This window comes from Euprymna scolopes, chromosome 7, assembly GCF_053919585.1.
Source record: "Euprymna scolopes isolate OS-2025 chromosome 7, ASM5391958v1, whole genome shotgun sequence".
NCBI lineage: Eukaryota > Metazoa > Mollusca > Cephalopoda > Sepiida > Sepiolidae > Euprymna > Euprymna scolopes.
The window spans coordinates 47,020,797-47,043,748 of record NC_136488.1 but is presented as its reverse complement, the minus strand read 5'-3'; the positions used below and the strand labels follow the sequence as shown (position 1 = coordinate 47,043,748).

At 35.7% G+C, this 22,952-nt stretch overlaps 1 protein-coding gene across 1 annotated transcript in view; it reads left to right on the top strand.

Annotated features, from left to right (window-relative positions):
• LOC145279702 (mitochondrial glycine transporter A-like) overlaps positions 1 to 22,952 on the top strand; it is a 58,055-nt gene that overhangs the window by 15,196 nt on the left and 19,907 nt on the right. The window contains exons 2-5 of the mRNA XM_080130982.1: positions 2,543 to 2,646; positions 8,278 to 8,362; positions 11,995 to 12,065; positions 19,440 to 19,545. Coding sequence (XP_079987108.1) covers positions 2,543 to 2,646; positions 8,278 to 8,362; positions 11,995 to 12,065; positions 19,440 to 19,545 — 366 coding nt within the window. The remainder of the gene's footprint in view (positions 1 to 2,542; positions 2,647 to 8,277; positions 8,363 to 11,994; positions 12,066 to 19,439; positions 19,546 to 22,952) is intronic.

Below are 22,952 nucleotides of genomic sequence, written 5' to 3'. Positions count from 1 at the left end.
TAATCAATTGTATTATTTAGTTCAATAAAAGTTTCATGTGTTTATTGTCTTATTTCTTTATCTGTTGTCATATTTTGGTTGCTGAGTGTAAAAAACATTCAGTCATGAAAGGGAGAGTATAAAAGTGTTGATTCATTTCATCCTTGAAAATTGTATTTTGAGCTGAAAATTTAACTCTTATGTACTGTTGAAAATTACGTTTTCTCTACGTACTTGCCTCTCCACAAGGCCAGAGTGTAATACCTATCACGTGGATCCACAAGTGACAGTCGCAAAGTTCATCTGGGATTGAACCCAGAGTGTTCTGCTTACAAGATAGAATCTTGTTATTTTCGTGCAACAATCAAATTTCAGTTATGCAAATGAGCATTTTTTTTTTTGTTGCATGATTGAATTCTCGTTTAAATAAAAAGAGTAGAAACTTTCTTTCCGGGAGAGAGAAGTTGAAACCACATCGATTGTTCAGTGAGAGAAAAGAGAAAAGATTGAGTTGCCATCATTTGTGTCAAGTTACTCATTTACCAAATTGGAGAAAGTTGGCATCGTGTTTTGGAAACTTGTTAATAAAATTTGAGAATCATACTTTTTTTTTTTTGCTTGCGTTTTCAACTTTTGCTACTACACAGAGTTAGATAAAAGGTCAGTTTTTAATGTGGAGAAAGTCTTCAAAAGAAAAAGTCTTCTGGATTGAAATAAAAATTGCCTCAATCTAGAAGGATTTTTCCTCTACCAACCAAGGACGGAAAAGATAAAGTGTAGTATGAGTACAGATACTATAGTTTGATTCTAGCCAAAAAGTGAAAAAGTTATTTAAAAATAGTGTTGTCATGTTACCAGAATTTTAACTTAGAAAAATTTGTTCATTTCTAAAAAATACCAAAATAAATTAGGCAGTAGGCCATTCCAAAGTGTTGGGGAGGGGAGTCTATGGTCATCCTTGTTACTGTACCTTATATATGTCTATCGTTTTCCTAGCTAGAATCTTCAATCACTGTAATACTACATTTACATTTAGCAGTTGTTATACTCTATGTATCCATGATGGAAAGATCGTATTCCAAAAATCATATAATTTGATCAAGTAGTTTTATTCTTATAAAGAAAATCATTTTTTTTTTTTAGCAAATTTGAGTTTTTTCAATGTTTCCATGTTAAGAATGGCTTTCTAATATCGTCGCAATATCTTAACTATCCGTTTGGTTTGGCTACAGAATGTGGGTTTTCGATATTTTCTTTCCGTCACGGGTACGTATGTCATCCAGATTTTTCTTTTAAGTTTATTTTTTAATATTGGGGGAATTTTGGACAAGCACCTAAGTTAAGTATAGGAAGTTAACTGATATATGCGAAATGGTGAACTAGTCATATATGAAAAATTCAATATATGCACGGTCAGGAAAGATACAAGGGAGAGAAGTATGGAATTCTATCAAAGGGAGGTAACTTACTCTCACCTATTAAATATTGTATATTTCGAGATACATATCAAATAGAATTGATGACGGTCATTTTTTTTTTCAGTCTTTCTTTTTTCTCTGTATGTGTTGGATTTCCAATTATATGGGTTTAATATGCAGTATGCAACTAGAAAATTTACAGTAATGAATATAGGAGGAAAAAAAGAAGAAAGACAGAAATAAAGACTGTTATCAATTCCATTTGACAGGATTCCAAGTGGACATTGCGCCGGTTATTCCGTATATATTTTTGTGTTCACAAGACAGGCATGTGTTAATAAAAGCAAAGTAACAAATCAAAGAAAACATAATTCGATAGAGCATTTATTGCATAAGGAACCTATGAAATAGCGTCCAATAAAGCGTATACAATGTGAGTATAAGTGGAATGATGTATGTATGTGTACGTATATGTGTATGTAGAGACCAAATATCCATCGTAATATATCGTAACTCATTGCCAAGGTTTTACAGCTGTAGAGAAATATCATTATAAACACATGGTTCATACTGAAATAAATCAAATGTGAATTTTAATTTCATTATTATTATTATTTACTCACTAGGAGTAGTCATGCAAGCCATCATCAAAGATTTCTTGCTGAGAACAACTTGTGGTGTTCTTTGGGGTCTGAGTGACGACAAGTCTCTCTAGATTTTCAATACTCTCCACTTCTTTTGATAACCTTTGCAAATGAATTTTCATTATCGCAACAACCATTTACCATTGATTCCTCATCAGCAGCGATCATTGACCTCTACTGGAATTTTGGGTGGCAATAAGCCTACCCAAAGTCCCACTACTCTTTGCATCAAGCAGTTGGCTAGTGCTTTCACTCCTCGGTCTTTCCATCCTCCTTGACCCTCCTCACTTATTGGGTGTGGTGCCAGTTTATGGTAACACACAGAAGAAAAAAAATGTTGGGGGCAGAAGGCAGGGGCGTAGGTGGGTTAAGTTACAATTATATAGTTTCAGTTTTCATTATTTCATGTGATGTCCTTTTGTGTTTTAAATATGCAACAGTTTTTGTATGACCGCCTTGTGCATGTAGCTTGTTATTATTGTTATTATTATTTATTTTCAGGTACCCGTTTTAAAATCTTTTCTTGCTGGGTCCCTCAGTGGAACATGTTCAGCGCTTTTGTTCCAACCATTAGATCTTGTAAAGACACGGATACAGTCTTCAGGGTGAGTAGAAGTTATGTTCTGTTAGGCATGAAAAGATTTCTAAAGATTATACTTTACTGGTTGGAAAACATGTTCACTTATCCTCTCCAAATACTAAGAATATTTTGCTGCTTGAAACATTGATTAAACATAATGAATACTTTATTCATAATTTTGTTGTGAACAAAGAAAAAAATCTTTCTTATTTATTCATATTGATAGATAAATTTTAACATTTTGGTAATTTTGATACAACGTTATTCATTTGTTAAGTATGACCATAAAGATAGAAAAGAAAATTGATGTGATTTTTCACTGGAAATTTAGAAATAGATTGCAACTTGTTAAAACTCATGTTCGTTCCTCTAAAGAAAAGAAAAGAAAATTTGAACACAAATATAAAATATTTATCTAGAAAATATAGCGAAGCAGAACTATATTGATGTATCTATAAAAGTGAAGTTGTCTGTGTGTGTGTGTGTGTGTGTGTGTGTGTGTGTGTGTGTGTACATTTCCCTACCCAACTACTCTGTCAATTTTCAGTTTACAGACTCGAGATTTGACATAAAGGGCATTGAGATTTTGGAAAATCTTTTTAATCAGTTTTTGGACAGAAATTTGGCTGTCAAGGGGTCAGAGTTAAACGATTTGACTTTTGAAAACGCTACCAAACTCCTCCGTCAATTTTGGGTTTAAACACTTGAAATTTTAGATGTAGGTTCCTTTGACATGGATCAAACTTTTTAACTTGATTTAAGCCCAAAACAATAAATGTTAAGGGGATCAAAATTGGGGTCAAAGTTTAAAAATATTTGACCTCTCAGTCAATTTTTGGTCTAAACATTTGAAATTTTACATAAAGTGTATTTAGATATAGGGCAAGCTTTTTAATCAGTTTTTGGCCAAAAATTTGGCTATCAAGGGGTCAAAGTTCAAAAGATTTGACCCTTGCAGTCTCTAGCAAATTATTCAGCAAATTTTGGGTCTAAACATTTGAAATTTTACATAAAGGATATTCAGAAATGCAGCAAGCTTTTTAATCAGTTTATGGGCGAAAATTTGGCTTCCAAGAGGTCAAAGTTGAAAGAGTTGACCGTTGCAGACTCTACCAAACTCCTCTGCGAATTTTGGGCCTAAACACTTGAAATTTTAGATGTGTATTACCTAGATATGAGTCAAACTTTTTAATATATATATACATATGCACATAAAGTTATGAACAGTACATAGGGCCCGAGCAAAGTTGAGGTGAATTGCTAGTATTATATTAAAGTCAAAACAATCATTAACAAATAATAGTTTATTGATAAAATGTCTTTTTTGAAAACCAATATGCAAATTAATTAACTTTATGGCTAATATTGCATATGCATAAACAGTATATAAAAAAGTTGGTGTGTCTGTTATATAAAGGGTTGTTTTGATTTAATTATTTATGCAAGAAATGGGTCAAACTTTTACATTGATACATTTAAATAAAAGTCTTTCTTTATTCAGCAAAATTGGTCCAGAAGTGGGTAATCCTTTTTATGTTAAATTTATGTACAAAAATGATCCTTACACTCTAAAGTCTGAAACATGCTCTTTATTCATTTCGTTTTATCATCTACCTTTTTAGGTTGTTTACATGTAATTCCCTAAAAATAGTAGAATCTCATTTTTAAAAGAATGATTACTGGATGAAGGACTTTAATAATATCTTTTATTCATTGCATTTATTTTCATACAAACATAAAGTTATTTTCTATATAAGTAATGAATTGGTTGCCAGATGTCTTCGAGTTAAGTACCTTTATTCCGTATTTAATGTACAGGGCATCTTTGATCCTGATTTCTTACTTGTCTTAATATAAGCTGTTCATTCCGCAACTCAGACAAGAAATTTTTACCATCCTTTTAAACCATCCAGTCTAGCCTAACATAATGCTATTTAGTATTTTACATAGAATAATTAGCATTCACAATCCTTTCTCAAATTTAACCATGCTTGGTACAAATAAACTCTCATTAATGCCTGACTTGTCCACCGAGTTTCAGTCCAACAGTTTTTTGTTTGTTTATCACTGTTCAATGATATCTAACAAATGAGCATTGCAAGCACACCTGAATATAACTGATTTGGGCTGTGATGACCTTGTAACAGAATTGCTGATGCATATGTAGCAGCAGCAGTGGCATGACATGTATGCAAATGACCAAGGTGTTGCATGAGGTGACGTCACAGTGGAGGAAGAATAGGAAAAAGAAAAGTGTAGCAAGAAGAAAGATATCATATGGTGAACTACCAGCAAACATATGCCAGTGTGAGATGAATGTGTTGCCCCACGTCGAGATGAAAGTTTTGTTAACCACATGGCAGACGAGATAAATTGTAAAAAAAAAACAAGATGCAAGCATGGTTTGGAAAGTACCACTAATAAATACCCTTCATTTCAATTAAAAGAAAAACAGAGTCAAATTTCTTTTTTTTTTGTTCTTTTGCAACTGTCTCTGTATGCAACATGTGAGTTCGAGTGAAAATATAACAGCCACATTACAGACTTCTTCAGTTCAGGAATAATCTGGGAATCGCTTTGATATATATTATCTTTAAGTTAACCCTACAGATCTCAGGGGTTACAATCTGGTAAGTGTAAAGCCCATTAAAAATCATTCTTCCTACTGATGAAACGATCATCTAAGTGTCCCCATATATCATTGAATGGTGATAAAGCAAAACCTGTCGGACATTCATTACTGAGACATTATATATTTGTTGGTCTATCTTTCTATCTAGCAATCAACTTGTCAGTCTGTTTATCTACCTATATATCTTCCTATTTGTATATCTGTCTACCTATCTGTCTGTTTGTCTATCTTTCTATCTGTTTATCTATCAGTCTATATGTATATCTATCTGTCGATCTATCTATCTATTTATTTGTCTATATATGTATCTGTCTATCTATCTTTCTATTTATCTATATGCAGCCAATCTATTGATATCTACATGATTTGTATCATACTTTTTTATTTTATTTTAGTGAGACTTAGTGAACAAGTCAGGCATAGAATTAACTTTATTTGTGTAAAAGATGGTTGGATTACAGAAAGACTTGTGAATTTTATTAATGATTTCATCGGTGGCTCTATATATAATATGAATCTTATTTTATGTGTTGTTTCTGGTAATCTTCAAGAGAAGTCTAAACATGCCTATCTGTTTTGTTTTGCTCAAGTTCTAAACCACAACTAAAATCTAACTTCAAATGTTTCTATGTCTCATGGTTAAACCAACCAATCTTTGTATTAGGTGATGAGTAAGTGTGAGATCAAACCTTGACAATCATACATAATTAAACCGTTTAGTATTAATTACTAGCAGGGAGACCAGATGTTGCCTGGAATTGAATGAGGATCAACAAATGTTCCACACCATATTTTTATTATCAAAATCGGTGAAATTGCACAGTCTTTAATCAAATCGATTAATTGCCTGCTCTAGTTTGGGACCCGCTGTGGTGCACAGGGAGGAAACTTCATATGCCTTCCTGGACTGACTAAGTCTATAATGCATTGTAGTTTACATTACATTGTAGGGAACCTACTGTTGATTTTATAAAATTATCTTTAATTAAAGTTTAAAATTCAAAAGTCAAATATCTTGGTTCAGTTGTGCTCTAAACAGAAACAATCATTTTGAACATTCCACTGTCTTATCAAAGAACCTACTGTTGATTTTATAAATACACTTGTGATGTTAGGCTTTATAAGGTTATAACTTTGTTCAAAATCAGCCTGTTCTTTCTTTAATCAGATTTTTCAATTAAATACTTATCAGAGACTATTTAAGAGCACTCACAGACACATAAAGTATGTTTGTGTGAAATTACATAAAAATTATCCCAGCATAGGGAATGAATTCACACACACACACACACACACACACACACACACACACACACACACACACACACACACACACACACACACACACGCACACACACAATTTGCCTTTTATATATAAGTAGAGAGTAATTATCTTGTATTAAACAATTTCTGCATTCAACTCTAAAAGTATATTACCCACAAGTAGTACTTAACAGCATTTTTGTTTTGTGTGGCTAAGTTTAAAGGTTGTTTACAATTACCCCTTTTTTTTTCAATTTTCTTATCTTTTTATTTTTGTTATTTTTGCTGGGGCTGACACATCCTACTGAGCTCCAAACAATTACTCACTATTTCAAAGACTTCAACCAAGATATCTTTTTAGGATTTTAACCATACCTTTAAGCACAATTGTATGGATCTACACTTTGTAGCATGACTGCCTAGGGGAGCGATATTGCTTCCCATTGGGGAAATTAAGACCCCCTAAAACACTGAGTAAGGCCGGGTAATTATGCTGAGATTGTCTGTTAAATGTTAATTGGATCCCAGACAGCTGTGAGTAACCTATTTAAAATGATGATTTTATTGTGTTTTTGTGAAACAGACATATATTTTATTTATTATTTAATTGGAATTCATTATTGAGATGAGTATTATTTATTAATTTTTAATAGTTGGCCGAAACATCATAAAACAACTAAGAAAAGATGAGGATAATAGTCCACAATAAATAAAATTAAAAAATTAATATATTTTATTGTTTGAGAAAAGTGACAAGAGATGTCAGATTAAAGTTAGAATGAACCGGACGAACCCGTGCTCAGGATGTCTGGCTTTTTGAGTGCAAGAGGTCAAAGTGTTATCCTTCTAAGCATGTGAATAATTTTGAGTTCTGATCCCCGATTCGCAAGCCTTGCAGAGGTGCACACATGCAAAGGATTCTGGAATATCTTGAGTGACATGTTGAATCCGGAGTGGTCGAGTGGATTTCCCCAACCAACCCTTTCCCTTGGAATATAAGCGTGGAGAACAAAGAATAAGATTTTGGACTGTTTTTCTCGTGTAATCGAACTGAACAATTGTACATATGTAAAACACCTGTAATTTTTGTGAATTAACTTTTAGTAGACTAGAACCCCCTGAGTTTGTTTTCTTTTTGGCTTGCATGAGAAGCTAATTGATTTTCAGCGGAAATCGACACAAAGCCTTCAACGTTGAGAATCCTGTTAAGCACTCCCGGAGAAGATGATCATCGGCCATTGCAGTTTCAACAGGGTCAGAGGCCACATCTGCTGACCTAAGGCAGGAGGCTTGCACTTAGTTCACCGGGTATATTCACAAGATATTTTTGAAATTCTTTTCATGAACCCAGTAGATCCTATGATTACTGAAATTCCAGTTTCTTTTTATGTCATGCATAAGATCTTAGTATTTAGTTATCTTCTTACTCTCAGCTCCGTTTAAAAAAAGCATCATTAGGGATATTGACTTCATCTAGGGTTGCTACTCTTCTTGTCTCATATCACTGTGTCAGGTTAAACAGTTCCATTTTGTGAGTATGTAACTGTAAGAATAGTGGATGGTTTTATCGAATTTCTTAAGCATCATGTCTGCATGCTATATATTTATGTGGTTCAATAGTTTTGCACTTCATCTACAGAGTCTACACTTGTTATTCTCTTGCCATCAGAACCTTTATTGTCCCTGTCACAATTTTTTCTTAATTTTCATATTGAACAATCTATTTGTTTGATTATCTTTTATTTCATAATTATTTTTTAGAAAAGGACACACTGGAATTATTTCAGTTGTTGTGAATGTCCTGAAGCAGGAGAGTATTCCAGGATTATGGCGTGGTCTTGTACCGGTGAGTAAATTTAAAAATAAATTTTCTCATTCTTTCTTTAAATTTGAATCTTTTATGCAAGTTACAATGGTTCAGGACTGTGGAATTGTTAGGACAGGGCTAAATGTTATACTGTATTTGAGGTCTTTCTCTCATATGTTGCATGCATTTTTCTCCTCCCCTATGGGTTAAATAAAGTAGACTCTCAAATTTTATTCAGGTGACTATATCTTTTATTGTTATTTCCATGGCAAGTGCTCGTCTGAACTCCAATCTCTGGTTCCCCCTCGCCAATCTTTCATGAAAACCACCCGTCTAGTTAAAACCACTGTGAATAATTTTCCCCACTCTTTATCTGTGTCTAAATCAAAATGTAGATTCTATGAACAAAGCTTCTTTCTTAGAACTGCACACCCGTGGAACTCTCTTCCATTTTCCTGCTTCCCAGCTGACTACAACTTGATTGTCTTTAAGTCCAACATAAACAAATTCTTGATGAACCGCTCCCTTAAGTAATCCAATTTACCAAATTTCTATGACTAATGATTACTACAATATTATCCTATTGACTACTGTACACTCTATAACCCTTATCCTCGAATGGCCTCCGGACCTTGATAAGTGGCGATTCCTATGTAAAAAATGTATATATATATATTGACACACCGGTTCTTGCCAGATCACCGAAGTTAAGCAATGTTGAGCCTGGCCAGTAGTAGATGGGTGACTATTTGAGAAGGTGAGGTGCTGTATGTACCGCAAGGTAAAAAATACCAGATTGGGAAACTAGTGCGGTCTATCCTTCTGTCGAGGGTAGATGGGCCTCTACTTAAGCTGTGGTAGGTAACCCATCTAGTTATGGAGTCACGATAAAAAAATACTCTTGATAGCCCTTGCAAAGCATCAAGTATTCAGCTAGGGACAAGATTTGAATTACACTACAAACTCGTGTAGTGAGTTCAATCTCAGCTGTTTTATAATACATCACTCAATACAAATATAATTAAATGAAATGGGGGTCATTATTTTGTACTTTTTTCACTATGTTCATAACACCATATCATTTAATTTTTTGCGGACTATGATCCTCATCTCTTGTTGTTTCATGACGTTTCATTGTTTCATGACGTTTCGGCCAACTATTCCTCTGGCCTTTGTCAGGTGATAACTGTGATAAAGGCCAAAGGAATAGTTGGCCGAAACGTTGTGCAACAACTAAGAAAAGATGAGGATAATAGTCTGCAATAAATAAAATTAATAAATAATACTCATCTCAAAAATGAATTCCAATTAAATAAGATATACCATATTATTTGTTTTGCTTTATTGTTCCCCCTCTGTCCATTTCATCCTCTAATATAATCAAAACAAGCTGAAATGTTTGAAAACTCTCTATTAGTGTCTCATACATGTAATTTCAATTTCATTAAAATCTGAAATATTTCATTGAAGTTTTAACAGGATTTTGTACCCATATTGGTCACTTTGAGGTTGGGGCATAACGAGAGTAACATAGAGATTCAGGACCACTTCCATTGTCTTTCTGAGAGAATTTTACACACAATATAAATTTAATCAAAATAGAATATATTTGATGTTTTAAGGACCCCCTTAGAGATGCACTTGATTATTCAAGAATGCCTTGATTATCTTCCTTGGTAAATTTTACATGAAAATACACTTTTAGATTTTATGTAGATTCTTTTTTTTTTTTTTTTTTTACATAGAAGTCATCACTTATCAAGGACTAGAAGCCACTCGGGGATAAGGTGTATTGCATGTACAGTAATCAATGGGATAATATCATAGTAATCATTAGTAATGGAGATTTGATAAAGTGTCTTATTTTTTTTTTTTTACATAGGAATCGCCACTCATCAAGGTCCAGAGGCCATTCGAGGATAAGAGTTATAGAGTGTACAGTAATCAATGGGATAATATCATAGTAATCATTAGTAATGGAGATTTGATAAAGTGTCTTACTTAACGGGGTGGTTTATCAGGAATTTGTTTATGTTGGACTTGAAGACATCCAAGTTGTAGTCAGGTGGGAAACAGGCAAACGGAAGAGAGTTCCACAGGCGTGCACTTCTAAGAAAGAAGCTTTGTTCATGGAATCTATGTTTTGATTTAGGCACAGATAAAGAGTGGGGAAAATTATTGAGAGTGGTTTTAGCTAGACAAGTGTTTTTGTGAAAGATTGGTGAGGTGGAACAGAGACTGAAGCTCAGACGAGCACTTGCCATGGAAATAACAATAAAACAAAGACAGGCTCACAACGTCTCTTCTGTGGGAGAGAGGTAGCAGGGAAGAGAAAAGGGCATCCCCCACTAAGCCACAAAGTCTATTTTGTACTCTGTCAAGGCAGGATAAGCTTTTTAGCAGCTCCTGCCCAGATGTGGCAGCAGTACTGCATCCTTGGACGTACTTGGCTTTTATATAGATAGAAAATTGCATCAGCAGTGATATATCTTCTGGAGCGGTAGAATGATCCTACCATTTTATCAGTGATCGTGGCAACAGACTTGATGTACGTGTTCCATTTCAGATCAGGAGTAAAGGTCAATCCCAGAAGCTTATCAAAACATGGAGCCTCCCCTAGACGAAAGCTATCCATTTCAATTGATGCCAGATGGGGATCAGAGCATTGATGATGTAAAGATAGGAGCTTGGTTTTAGATTCATTAAAAGTAACCAGCCACCTCTTCCCCCACTGTACTACGTGCTCAAGATCAGAGGAGAGAGAATCAGAGAGAACTTTGTCATTTACGGCCTTTGATGTGTTGCCATAGATGGTCATGTCATCAGCATAGATGTCAGCGGATGCTTTAAGTATGTGATTTGGGAGATCATTGATGTAGATTAGGAAGAGAGTTGGGCCCAGGATGGACCCCTGAGGGACTCCAATATTAATACTGTGGACCTCTGATTTCTGCCCATCAACCACTACTCTTATGAGCCTATCAGAGAGAAATGATGTAATGATTGAGAAAACATTTCCAGTTATACTGTAGCTGGAAATCTTGTGAAGTAGGCCTTTATGCCATACCTTATCGAAGGCCTTTGATATGTCAAGAGCAATTGCCCTAGATTCTCTAACCCTTCTTTATGTATACTAACCTAGCCATGTCCCGGCGTTGCCCGGGAAATTAGATTAAATGACAAAATTGTAATACTACTACTATATCTACTAATGGTGTTGATGATAATAGTAATACTGAGAAAAATATGATACAAATAATGATGATATTATTGATAGCAATACTCATAATGATACTAATAGAACTAACCATATCAATAAAATTAAGTAAGATAGGGAATTAAATGCTAAATAGAATAGTAATAAGTGAAATAACAACATTAATAACAGTAAAAAAACAAACCCTCGATTCGGCTTTGAAAAGTGAGGGCGAAACCCAGTCAGCTGACTCTACCCACTTGTTTATTTAATTTTTTTTTTTAAACCTTTATTACATGTTTTCTCTCCATTCTTTTTACCACGGATACAAAAAAGTCAGTCTTCCTTTTTTAATAGCTATAATATATATATATATATATATATATATATATATATATATATATATATATATATAAGATTAAACATGGTAAACTTATCTTAATACTGAATTTTATTGTTTGTTCATATTTTGCAGACGATTACAAGATGTGTTCCTGGTGTGGGCATTTATTTTTCCCTTGTACATACACTGAAGACAAATCTTGGGTATTTATAATCATGCTATTCTCTTCTTGTGTTGGTTTGGTCAGAATTCAAACTGATAAATAAATTCTATTGAAACTTCAGAAGAATTGTTTTAAGCTATAAATATAGAGCAACAGAAACCATTGCAGATGGATCAATGGCCAGAGTTAACTGAGAAAGAAAAACTAGGCTGCATCAGACAAATGTCTTGAAACTGGGAAAAATTCACAAAAGAAAAATAAAATCCAAATCTAAGATGCGGAACCTCCTTAATTACAAGTTCACTGTATAATCCTTACTGATATCCAATTGTGAATTTGCTATAATTTCATGAGGAAGAGAAATGAACTTAAATATAAAAAAAAACAACAAAATTATAGTTATCATATGTGGCAGTACGACTGCAACAACCTTCAAGTCAACTGAACAATAAATGTAAATTGAACCCTACCTTTTATACAACTCAACATGAACAATATCATTGATGTGACATGACACGATACCAGACATTTCCATCAACACAACCTGGCATGGTCCCTGAATAATTCTGTTGACACAACCTGGAACAATTTTGTCAACATGACCCAACATGATCTCAAACAATTTCGTTGATACACACTACCAGAGAAATCTCAGCAGTTACTTGCTGAACAACTCTGATGTCATCTTTTTTTAATCCTTAAATGAACACATTTTCACCATAGGTGGACCCAACTAAGACACTGACACACAATTTTAAAACACTTCCACGGATGCCTGTCACATTTCCTATGTTCTTAGCACCATAGATAAATGGTTTCATTTAATAATAATATACTTTGTTTTTAATTTCATTCAGTACAAGTTCGAGGTCCCTTTCCTGAGGCTAACGCATATATAAGATACATAGATATCCATTCCATTAAATTCTTTTTTTCTTTTCAAACGTTGAGTTAGTAAAGAATAGAAGAACATTAATTACACTTTCTCCAATCGATCATTTAACTGAGTTATTGTATATATTTCTTTTGATTTATTGGTTTTATTAGATTCAAGACAAGAATTAGTATTCAACTTAGTACTGCTAATAAAAGCAACATCATTTTGAGAAGATGTATCATTCCTCATAAAAGCAAGTTTGTAGCCGTTATGAAGGGATATTATTTAGGGTTTCGAATTCTATGTTATCTTGAATATTTGGTCAAGGTTTACTTATAAGGGGAAATATCTTCATGCCAAATTGTCCTGAAAAAACTCTGAACATAGAAACCTTAAACACTCGAAGATAGTGTCTAGTGGGCATTTAAATTCCCTCTCAAGCTAAATGATTGTCTGCATCCTAAGAGCTTTCGTTTTTGAAGCATCTTTTAACCATCACTATTGATTTCACCTATCATTTGTGTATGGAAAATGGTTCTTTAACATGCAACCATACAAAATCATTGTTGAAGATATGTACGAGTTTTGGACAGGCATGTTATTGCATATTAATAGGAATGGCTGTGTGATCATGGTAAAATCAGCTACAGCTATAAGTGTTATTTGTTAGTATTCTCTTTTTGATGATCAGTCTTGCCTGTCAATTGCTCTGGAGTAGTATGCACACTATGTGTATTTTCAGATACCCAGGAACATGTTATACTACTGGGAATAAAAATGGTGACACTTGGTCAGATGATAATTCTTCTGGGAAATTATATATTTAGAATTAGTTCCATAGCATGACATTCTCCAAAGCACATAAAAACCACCTTTACCTATCCTATCCATATATACATATATATTATGGTTTTATATATAATTTAATGCGGCATGCCAGGCCCATCAATGTATGGACAAGCCCTGATGCCCATGAACAGGCCCCCAGCTATGGGTAAATAGTACCACTGCCTTGTGGTTATTCGTTGGTTCGATAAAGGCTAAGGGAGTAAACCCTAACAGAAAATCTGGAGTGTAGCCCCACAGGCAGACAAGTTCTGTACTCAGCCTTGCTCTGGTAGCTACTGCAGTCAACCTGGTGCCGGACGAACTGGTACTTCCATTCCTCTGGGCAACACCAGCAAGACCGAGAGGAGGATTCTGACGATTGGGCAACCCAGTCTCTCCACAGATCTGCCCTGGCCAGCGCTCTGGAGAGAAAACTTCAGCTATGCATCTGTATAGGACTAAACAGGGGAGCGACAGTCACCGGTTATAAGCCTACAGCTCAATTGGCGTACAGCTGGGCGCCAGGGGTTGGTCCTAACGGTGGGAGAAGTTATTTAATTTCATTGGACAGCTACCGCCCGCCACAAAACTGAGCAGCCCTCAGTCAGTAAGGTGCTATCCCGCCACTGGCCACCTACCCTACTGGGTGCGTAGGGTATAGGATGATTCCAACAAGTGGCCAGTAACCATTGCACCAAACAAAACCAAAAGAAACACAAAGAACCTAACACTCAGGCTAGGGTGCTGGAATGTTCGTACTATGACGATTGGCCTATCTACCGACATACGCAACATCTCCGATATTCGAAAAACTGCCATCATCAACAACGAGCTATCGAGACTCAAAGTAGACGTCGCTGCACTACAAGAAACATGCTTAGCTGACACTGGATGCCTAAAGGAATCGGACTATACCTTCTTCTGGCAAAGAAAACAGGAAGAGGAGGTCCAGGAACACGGTGTTGGTTTCGCAGTCAGAAACTCACTGCTTCAGAACGTACAACTCTCTGATTCAGCTTCTGAGTGCCTAATCTCACTATGACTGAACACCGCAGATGGAACAATTAATCTATTATGTGTGTACGCCCCAACACTCGCAGCGCCTGACGACATCAAGGTGCACTTCTACACACAGCTGGATAGCACCATCAAGGCATTTCCACAAAATGAAGACCTGATTATACTTGGGGACTTTAATGCATGTGTGGGTGGCGACAACGATGCATGGCCGAGCTGCCTTGGTAGCTTTGGAGTAGCAAATGCAATGGTAACGGCCAGCGCCTTCTAGAACTCTGTGCCTACCATGACCTCTGCATTACCAACACATTCTTTGCTGCCAGACCGCATCACAGAGTGTCCTGGAGACATCCCAGATCAGGGCGTTGGCACCAGCTCGATCTAATTATTACTAGACGAAGGTACCTCAAACATTTTCTCATGTCTAGAGCCTACCACAGTGCTGATTGTGATACAGATCATTCCCTAATATGCAGTAGAGTCAAACTTCAACCCAAAGATTTCTAATGCACTAAACAGGCGGGTGTTGCCCGTATTGATGTTAGCAAGACCACATACTAAGATTGCAGTGCGAAATTCAAGGAGATAACACCCGGACTGTATCTGAACAGTGGGAAACACTGAAAAATGCCATCCACTCTACAGCTCTCAAAGTCTTTTGGAGGAGGACAGGTAGCAAGCGCAATGACTGGTATGATGCCAACTCTGCTACCCTCAACCCTCTGATAGAGGCAAAGCGTTTGTCCTTGCTCTCATACAAGGCCAACCTATCTCCTACATCGCTGGCTGCACTGAGGCTTTCCAAAAGGGCAGTTCAAAAGGCTGTAAGAGAAGTTGCAAACAACTACTGGATGGAGCTCTCCAAGTCTATCCAGCATGCAGCTGATACAGGAAATATAAAAAATATGTATAACGGGATCAGGAGAGCTACAGGACCCATAATTAATAAAACTGCTTCATTGAAGTTTAAATCGGGTGAACAAAGTTAAACAGCTAGACAGATGGGTTGAACACTACTCCGAGCTTTACTCCAGGGAAAACATGGTACATCAGTCTGCCCTGAATGCCATTGATCGTCTACCGCTGATGCATGAGCTCGATGAGGAGCCTTCCATAGAAGAACTATCCTGGGCAATAGACAGACTGCCATCAGGAAAAGCCTCAGGAAAGGACTATATTCCAGCAGAGGTCTTAAAAAGTGGAAAGGCTAGCCTGCTTGAGCCCCTCCATAGTCTTCTGATACAGTGTTGGAGAGAAGGCTCAGTGCCTCAGGGCATGAGAGACGCAAATATCTACAAACACAAAGGGGACCGCGCTGACTGCAACAACTACCGCGGTATCTCATTGTTGAGCTTCGTTGGCAAGCTATTCGCACATATAGTATTACTGCGACTACACGTTCTTGCCGACCGAATCTACCCAGAATCTCAATGCGGCTTTCGTTCAGAGAGATCAACAATCGATATGATCTTCTCCCTACGCCAACTGCAAGAGAAGTGCAGAGAGCAAAACCAGCCTCTGTATGTTGCCTTCATAGACCTGACCAAGGCATTCAATCTCGTGAGCAGAGATGGACTATTCAAAATTCTCCCACTGATTGGATGCCCACCAAAACTCCTCAGCATCATAAGATCCTTTCATGATGGCATGAGGAGCACTGTGCAATTAAACGGTGGCATGTCTGCTGAGTTCGGGGTGAGGAGTGGTGTCAAACAGGGTTGTGGCCCCAACACTCTTCGGCATCTTCTTCTCCCTACTCCTGAAGCATGCTTTCAAGAACACAACGGATGGTATCTGCTTGCACTCCAGGTCAGATGGTGGTCTCTTCAATATCGCCAGACTCCACTCCAGGACAAAGACCAGGACAGTTTAGATAAGAGACATGCTGTTTGCCGATGATGCAGCTATAGCATCGCATCAGGAAGATGGTCTTCAAAGACTGATGGACAGGTTTGCTAATGCTTGCAGCCTGTTCGGTCTCACCATCAGCCAGAAGAAAACCCAAGTCATGGGACAAGCAACCGCCTCCCCACCCAGCATCACAATCCAAGGCACACCACTAGAGGTCGTACGCCAGTTTCAATATCTAGGCTCCACTGCTTCAGACACCCTCTCATTGGACGTGGAGCTAAACAAAAGGATTGGAAAGGCATCCACAACCCTCTCTAAACTAACTAAAAGAGTCTGGGAAAACAGGCACCTTACCACTTCCACCAAGATGACCGTCTACAGAGCGTGCATCCTCAGTGTTCTACTGTATGGGAGTGAATCCTGGACTACATACTCAACACAAGAGAGGAAACTCCAGGTTTTCCATATGAGGTGTATACATAGGATACTTGGTATCACATGGCAGGACAGAGTGAGTAATACTGATGTTCTGCAGAGAGCAGGCATCCCATCCATTTACTCCCTACTGCATGAGCGACGTCTTCGCTGGCTGGGCCATGTGCGCAGGATGGATGATGGGCGCATCCCTAAAGACCTCTATGGCGAGCTTGCCTCAGGCTCAAGAAAGAGGGGGCGACCCCATCTTCGCTACAGGGATGTCTGCAAGTGTGACATGAAGGCTTTCTCGGTGGACAGGAATACATGAGAAGCCTCTGCAGCTGACAGAACTGCCTGGAGGAAAATGATACGTCAGGGGATTATCATCAGCGAGAGGACCCTCCATGTTGAAAACGCTGCAAAGAGAGCTAGGAGAAGAGCGAGTGTACAGGCGGAACAGCCGGACGAAGCGGCAAATTGCATAACAACCTTCGTATGTCAAGGCTGTGGCAGACTATGCAAATCAAGAATTGGTCTCTACAGTCACACAAAAGGATGCATACAGGCAACATCTTAATACGGCGCTGATCCATAGTCGTTTCGACTGACGGATGCCACACACACACACACACACACACACATATATATATATATATATATATATATATATATATATATATATATATATATATATATAAAACGATCACAATTGCAACTTCTCTTCTGATTTTCGGATTTTGTAATCACGCCCATGTTTCTTTCTTTGACATGATAATTACATGAATGATTCTGCTCTACAAAACAAGTGATGTCAAGAATTAAACATTTCAACATACTTAAAAAATAAACGGTAAAATGGACAACATCTTGAAATTTGAAATATATACTGTCATTTATATGTATATATATATATATATATATATATATATACATATTTGTATATTTTGGCAGCAAGTCATTATTCAAGCATGTCTGATTGAACACGACAAAGTTATTCTTTTTTTATATTTTTCTGAATATCTTTTCGAACGGTCTTTTTTATTTCAATTGGCATGTTGTATAAAATGGCGTCCAAAAGTTATTGTTCAGCCATATTCTACTCAAACGCTTTCTATCAGTGTGTCCGATTATCATCAGGAGCAATTGTTGTTGTTGCCGTTTTTTTTTTTACTTCTAATAGAAAAAAAAAACCTGGACTGGATTCTTGGCAGCATTCGAGCATTCTCACCTCTAACACGTTCAGTCTGGTTCTCAAGAACTTAACTCAATTCAACTCAACTTAACGCTGACCTTATATTCTCATTAATATGCAAATTAAGACGTGATCAAACCTGATGATTTCTCGCCTTATCGGTTGGGTTTTGAGTTCGCACATGCCACTCTTGGCAGCCTGCCTCCATGACTGCCATCACACCACAATTTTCCTTATACCTCCTAATTTCATGATCACAAACTGGGTAGGGAAGTAGTATCCGTCTTTGTCGGATACTTATCAGCAGTGGGACTACACGGCTAGACACAGCTAGTCCATGCTACACACAGCTAGCCCCCGATACTCGGCCAGATACAGCTAGCCCACGGCCAGACACAGCTAGCCCATGGCCAGGCACAGCTAGATGCAGCTAGCCCACGGCAACCGGCTAGACACAGCTAACCCCTGATAACCAGCTAGGCACACAGAAATTGATTAATGCCATCACACCACAATTTTCGCTACAGAGGCTTGGTGTATTTATATATATATACATTTTTCTTTTGTCATAAAGATGGGTTGAAAAGATATCCAGAAAAATCACAAAAAAGAATAACCCTGTTGTGTTCAATCAGACGTGCTTGAATACACACACACACACACACACACACACACACACACACACACACACACACACACACACACACATATAGATAGATGAATATTGGCTGAAGAGAGCTTGATATGGATATCTTAAATGGTCCTAATCATCGGGGTTGAAACCGACGGTACCAATGACTTGTCTCATCTAACAACTTTCTGTACACAAAATACAAAATATAAATACACTCTTATTTTTCGGATTTTCCTTTTAATTGAGCACTTGCTGGATTTCTTTTTCCTAAAAACACACATATATATATATATATATATATATATATATATATATATATATATATATATATATATATATACTATATTGTTTTTTCTTCAAAGGAAAAAAAAATATGTCATAGTCTTTTGGAATAGAAATTTTGAGTTTGACAGGTTTGTGAGAGCTATTGTTTTACATTTTGCATTATACTTGAATCTAGCTTTATGATCATCAGATCTCTGACTTGCACTTCCATTCACATTTTCATATGCCTGTCACTTTTGATCTATTTTAAATGGCTATAACAAAATTTCACATATTTTTATAATTCTTAGTTTTTTTTAAAATTTATTTTCAGATCATCTAGTCCCAGTCCGTTAGAATCTCTATTGATTGGTGCTGCAGCTCGAGGTACTGCCGCCACCATCATGCATCCAATAAGTGTTCTTAAAACCAGATATGAAGTAAGTTTTCCCTTGTTTTATTTTTGCCACAGTCAAATTTATTTGTAATGATAAAAAAACATCGGAGGGTGATTTAGTTTATGAAATTTTATTCATCTTAGAATAGTTTAGTACAGGATGACTCACGCAAAAATGCCACCAATAGAATCATTAATAAAATTTATAATCCTTTTTAAAATCCAACCAAAGTTTGTAAAAATAAATTTCATTCTATGCTTGACTTGTTCACCAAGTTTAAATCATAGATGCCCAACAGTTTTTGTTTTATTACCATTCTATGATGTAGGGGGACACTTTTGCAAACACCTCTAGTAGCAGATCCTTAATAAGTTTCACACTCCTCGGACCATAACCCCAAGATGCTTATCTGTCGGGCTACTCAAAGATAATCAAAATGTAACATTGTGGATGCATGTATACAAATGGATGTCACATTGTGTGATGATGAGCATTATTATAATGGAAGATGACCCCCTTTCTGTTGATTAAAGAGGGTTGTTTTCAGGTCAACATGGGTGAGAGTATTGCGGTAAAATATGAATGAAGTTTTAATAATCTGAGAGAAAAAGTTATTAATTAATTACGGTGATATGTTGAAGTAATAACAATATGCATAAAATGAATTACAATGGTTTAAAATGCCTCTTCTACAAAGCGGCAATAACTTTTTTAGGTGGGAATCGCTCTATAGTTATCTAAAACATTATCCAAGGGAGATAATCTCTAACAAGGAAAGTAACTCATGGTGTTCCTGTTTACTTGCCTCTCTACGACAGCAAAGTTAGACACAAACTCGGTTTTTAATATAAGAAAAATCCAGTTTATCAAAAAGGAAAACTCTGGATTGGAACAAAAATAACTGAATGAGAACAAAATGGACTAAGTGTGACATCTAACATCAGAACAGTTACTACACTTTGTTCCTAGAAAAAAATGGGTTTATTTTGATGCGATCATTAATATAAGTATGACCAGAAATCTAAAGTATTTTTTGTTGCTTTTAGATAAGTACTTGCGTTTCTATGAAGCTTTATCAGTTGATTGTTTTTTTTTTTCACATTTTAATATGAAAGATTTTCATCGCTAAAGGTGTACAGAAATCTTTTTAATGGAAATTGCTCCAGAGAGGACATGAAGCCACTTGATTTGAGGAGCTAAGAAATACTACTTCAAGATCAAAACCTAACCAAATGATAAATGTCATATGAATAGATTTTATTTATGATTTTATACAGATAGATTCTTACCCAGAAAAAAAGCAATTTTCCCCCCTTTGTCAGATACATCGATTATCCAATATGTGGATTAAAGGACAAAATAAGGAAAGCAGGAGTTACAAGACTGCCAAAAGTAACCCAAGGTTCACTTTCTACTCTCTGTTGATGTAATGTTATGTAGTATTAGTAAGCCTTTTGTAAAATTTGATTAGGGAATCCTTTCAAATCTAACATATATCCTGTTATCTTTTTATTGACTGAAGAAAAACAGCTGAATATCTTGTTGACATGTTGTGTTGTGATGTCTCTCAGCAGTCATAATGATATTGATCGTTTTTTTTCTTTTTTCTTTATGACTGGAATAATGGAAGTATTTAGAAACAGCATAGAACAACTCCATTATTCACTCTGGGGTTTAGTTTAAATTTTCAGCATTTGACAGCAAGCACATCTAGATGAACTGTATCTTCTCCTTTTGACCCCTTTTAGGAGTTTGGAAGCCTCATAAACAAGCATCCGTTCAGTTTGATGCCGAAAACCTGAGAGGCCAAACCGATCTTGTTTCTCTGCAACGTATGTCCTTTGATGACGTCAATTTCTGTACATATAGCTCAAACCTCTAACTTAAACGTTATTGGGAAATTTTCTTCTCTTTTTACGTTACATGGAATTTTCCAATTTTAACCTTATTTTTATTTGCCCAAATCCAATATTACTACACTGTTTTTTTGTAACACGTTTAATTGAATTTAGAAAATGCTAAAATTGACTTTCCAGCCTCTTTTGCATACAAAAGTTGTTGCTAAAATCACTCTCTTGTGTCGTTATGCTAATTCCTAGCCCCTCTCACCCATAAAACATTCACAGCAAGAATTCATCTAGCTACAACCACAGTAAAGCACTTTCCTTTCTATCTCTCTGTATCAGAAATCAAACAGAATTTTCATGAACAAAGTTTCACTTCTTGTCCAGAATTAAAGTAAAGAAAAATCTATATGATGTATGTGTCAATGACAAAGTGAAAAATATCATATTCCAAAAATCGTATAAATTAATCACATAGTTTTATTTTTGTAAAGTAAATCATTTTGAAGCGATTAGGCAGAATTTGTAGGCATTGCAACATAAATCTTGCAAGTTTTGAATTATTGTTGAGTTATCTCCTTTGTTTTCTGAGAATTTTTTCAAAATATCGGGTGCGACCGTCATTCCTTCAATGTTTGTAAAATTTGATTTTCTGATTTAAAAATAAAACTACTTGATCAATTTATATGATTTTTGGAATATGATATGGGTATGTACATCGTACAGATATTTCTTTATTTTTGTTCTTATTATAAGAATTCTGGACACAAACAAAAGTTTCTTTCTTAGAACATCTCATCTGTGAAATAAAATACCATGAGGCTGCTTCCCAACCGACTACAACATAGTCACCTTAAAGTCTAATATAAACAAATACTTATTTTAGATAATCATTTCCTCTTGAGTATTTAACTGTCCATTCCACTCATTATTCCCAATATTTTTGTGGTGATGATTATCATCTAATTCAAGAATAAGAGTTAAAACTCTTATTCTTGAGTGGCTCCCAGGTCTTGATAAGCAATGATAACTTAGATTAAAAACATTGTTTTCACATTTGGAACAAGATTTTTATTTTCTTATATATCATTTACATTTATTTAACAAATAATTTTTTATATTTAAATATTCTCATATATTTAAAAAATAGTAACTTTTAAGAAATACACATTTTTTTTTATGATATGAAAAAAAAAAAATTTAAATCAATTACACGATTAACATAAAATATTTTATTAATCTTGAAGACTTTTCAAAAATATTTGTTTACGAACAGCATTTTCATAAAATGCTTCATCTCTTTCATGAATAAAATTAATTTTTTCAAGCAAGATGAATATTATTATTAACACTATATAGTGGACTTAATTTAACATTTTCTTTATTTTTATTTTGAATCAGATTTTTTATTCAATGTTGTAATTTGATGCATTTTTATTAGTGTTTAGGGATTAAGTAGACTTGCAACTCTTGCTTCTCTTATTTTGTCTTTTAGTCCTTACATTCTATTGGTGTTTTTTGACAAAGAGAAAAAAATTGCTGTCTTCTAGGTCAAATCTATCCATATAACATTTATCATTGGTCAGTTTTTGACCTTGAAGTCAT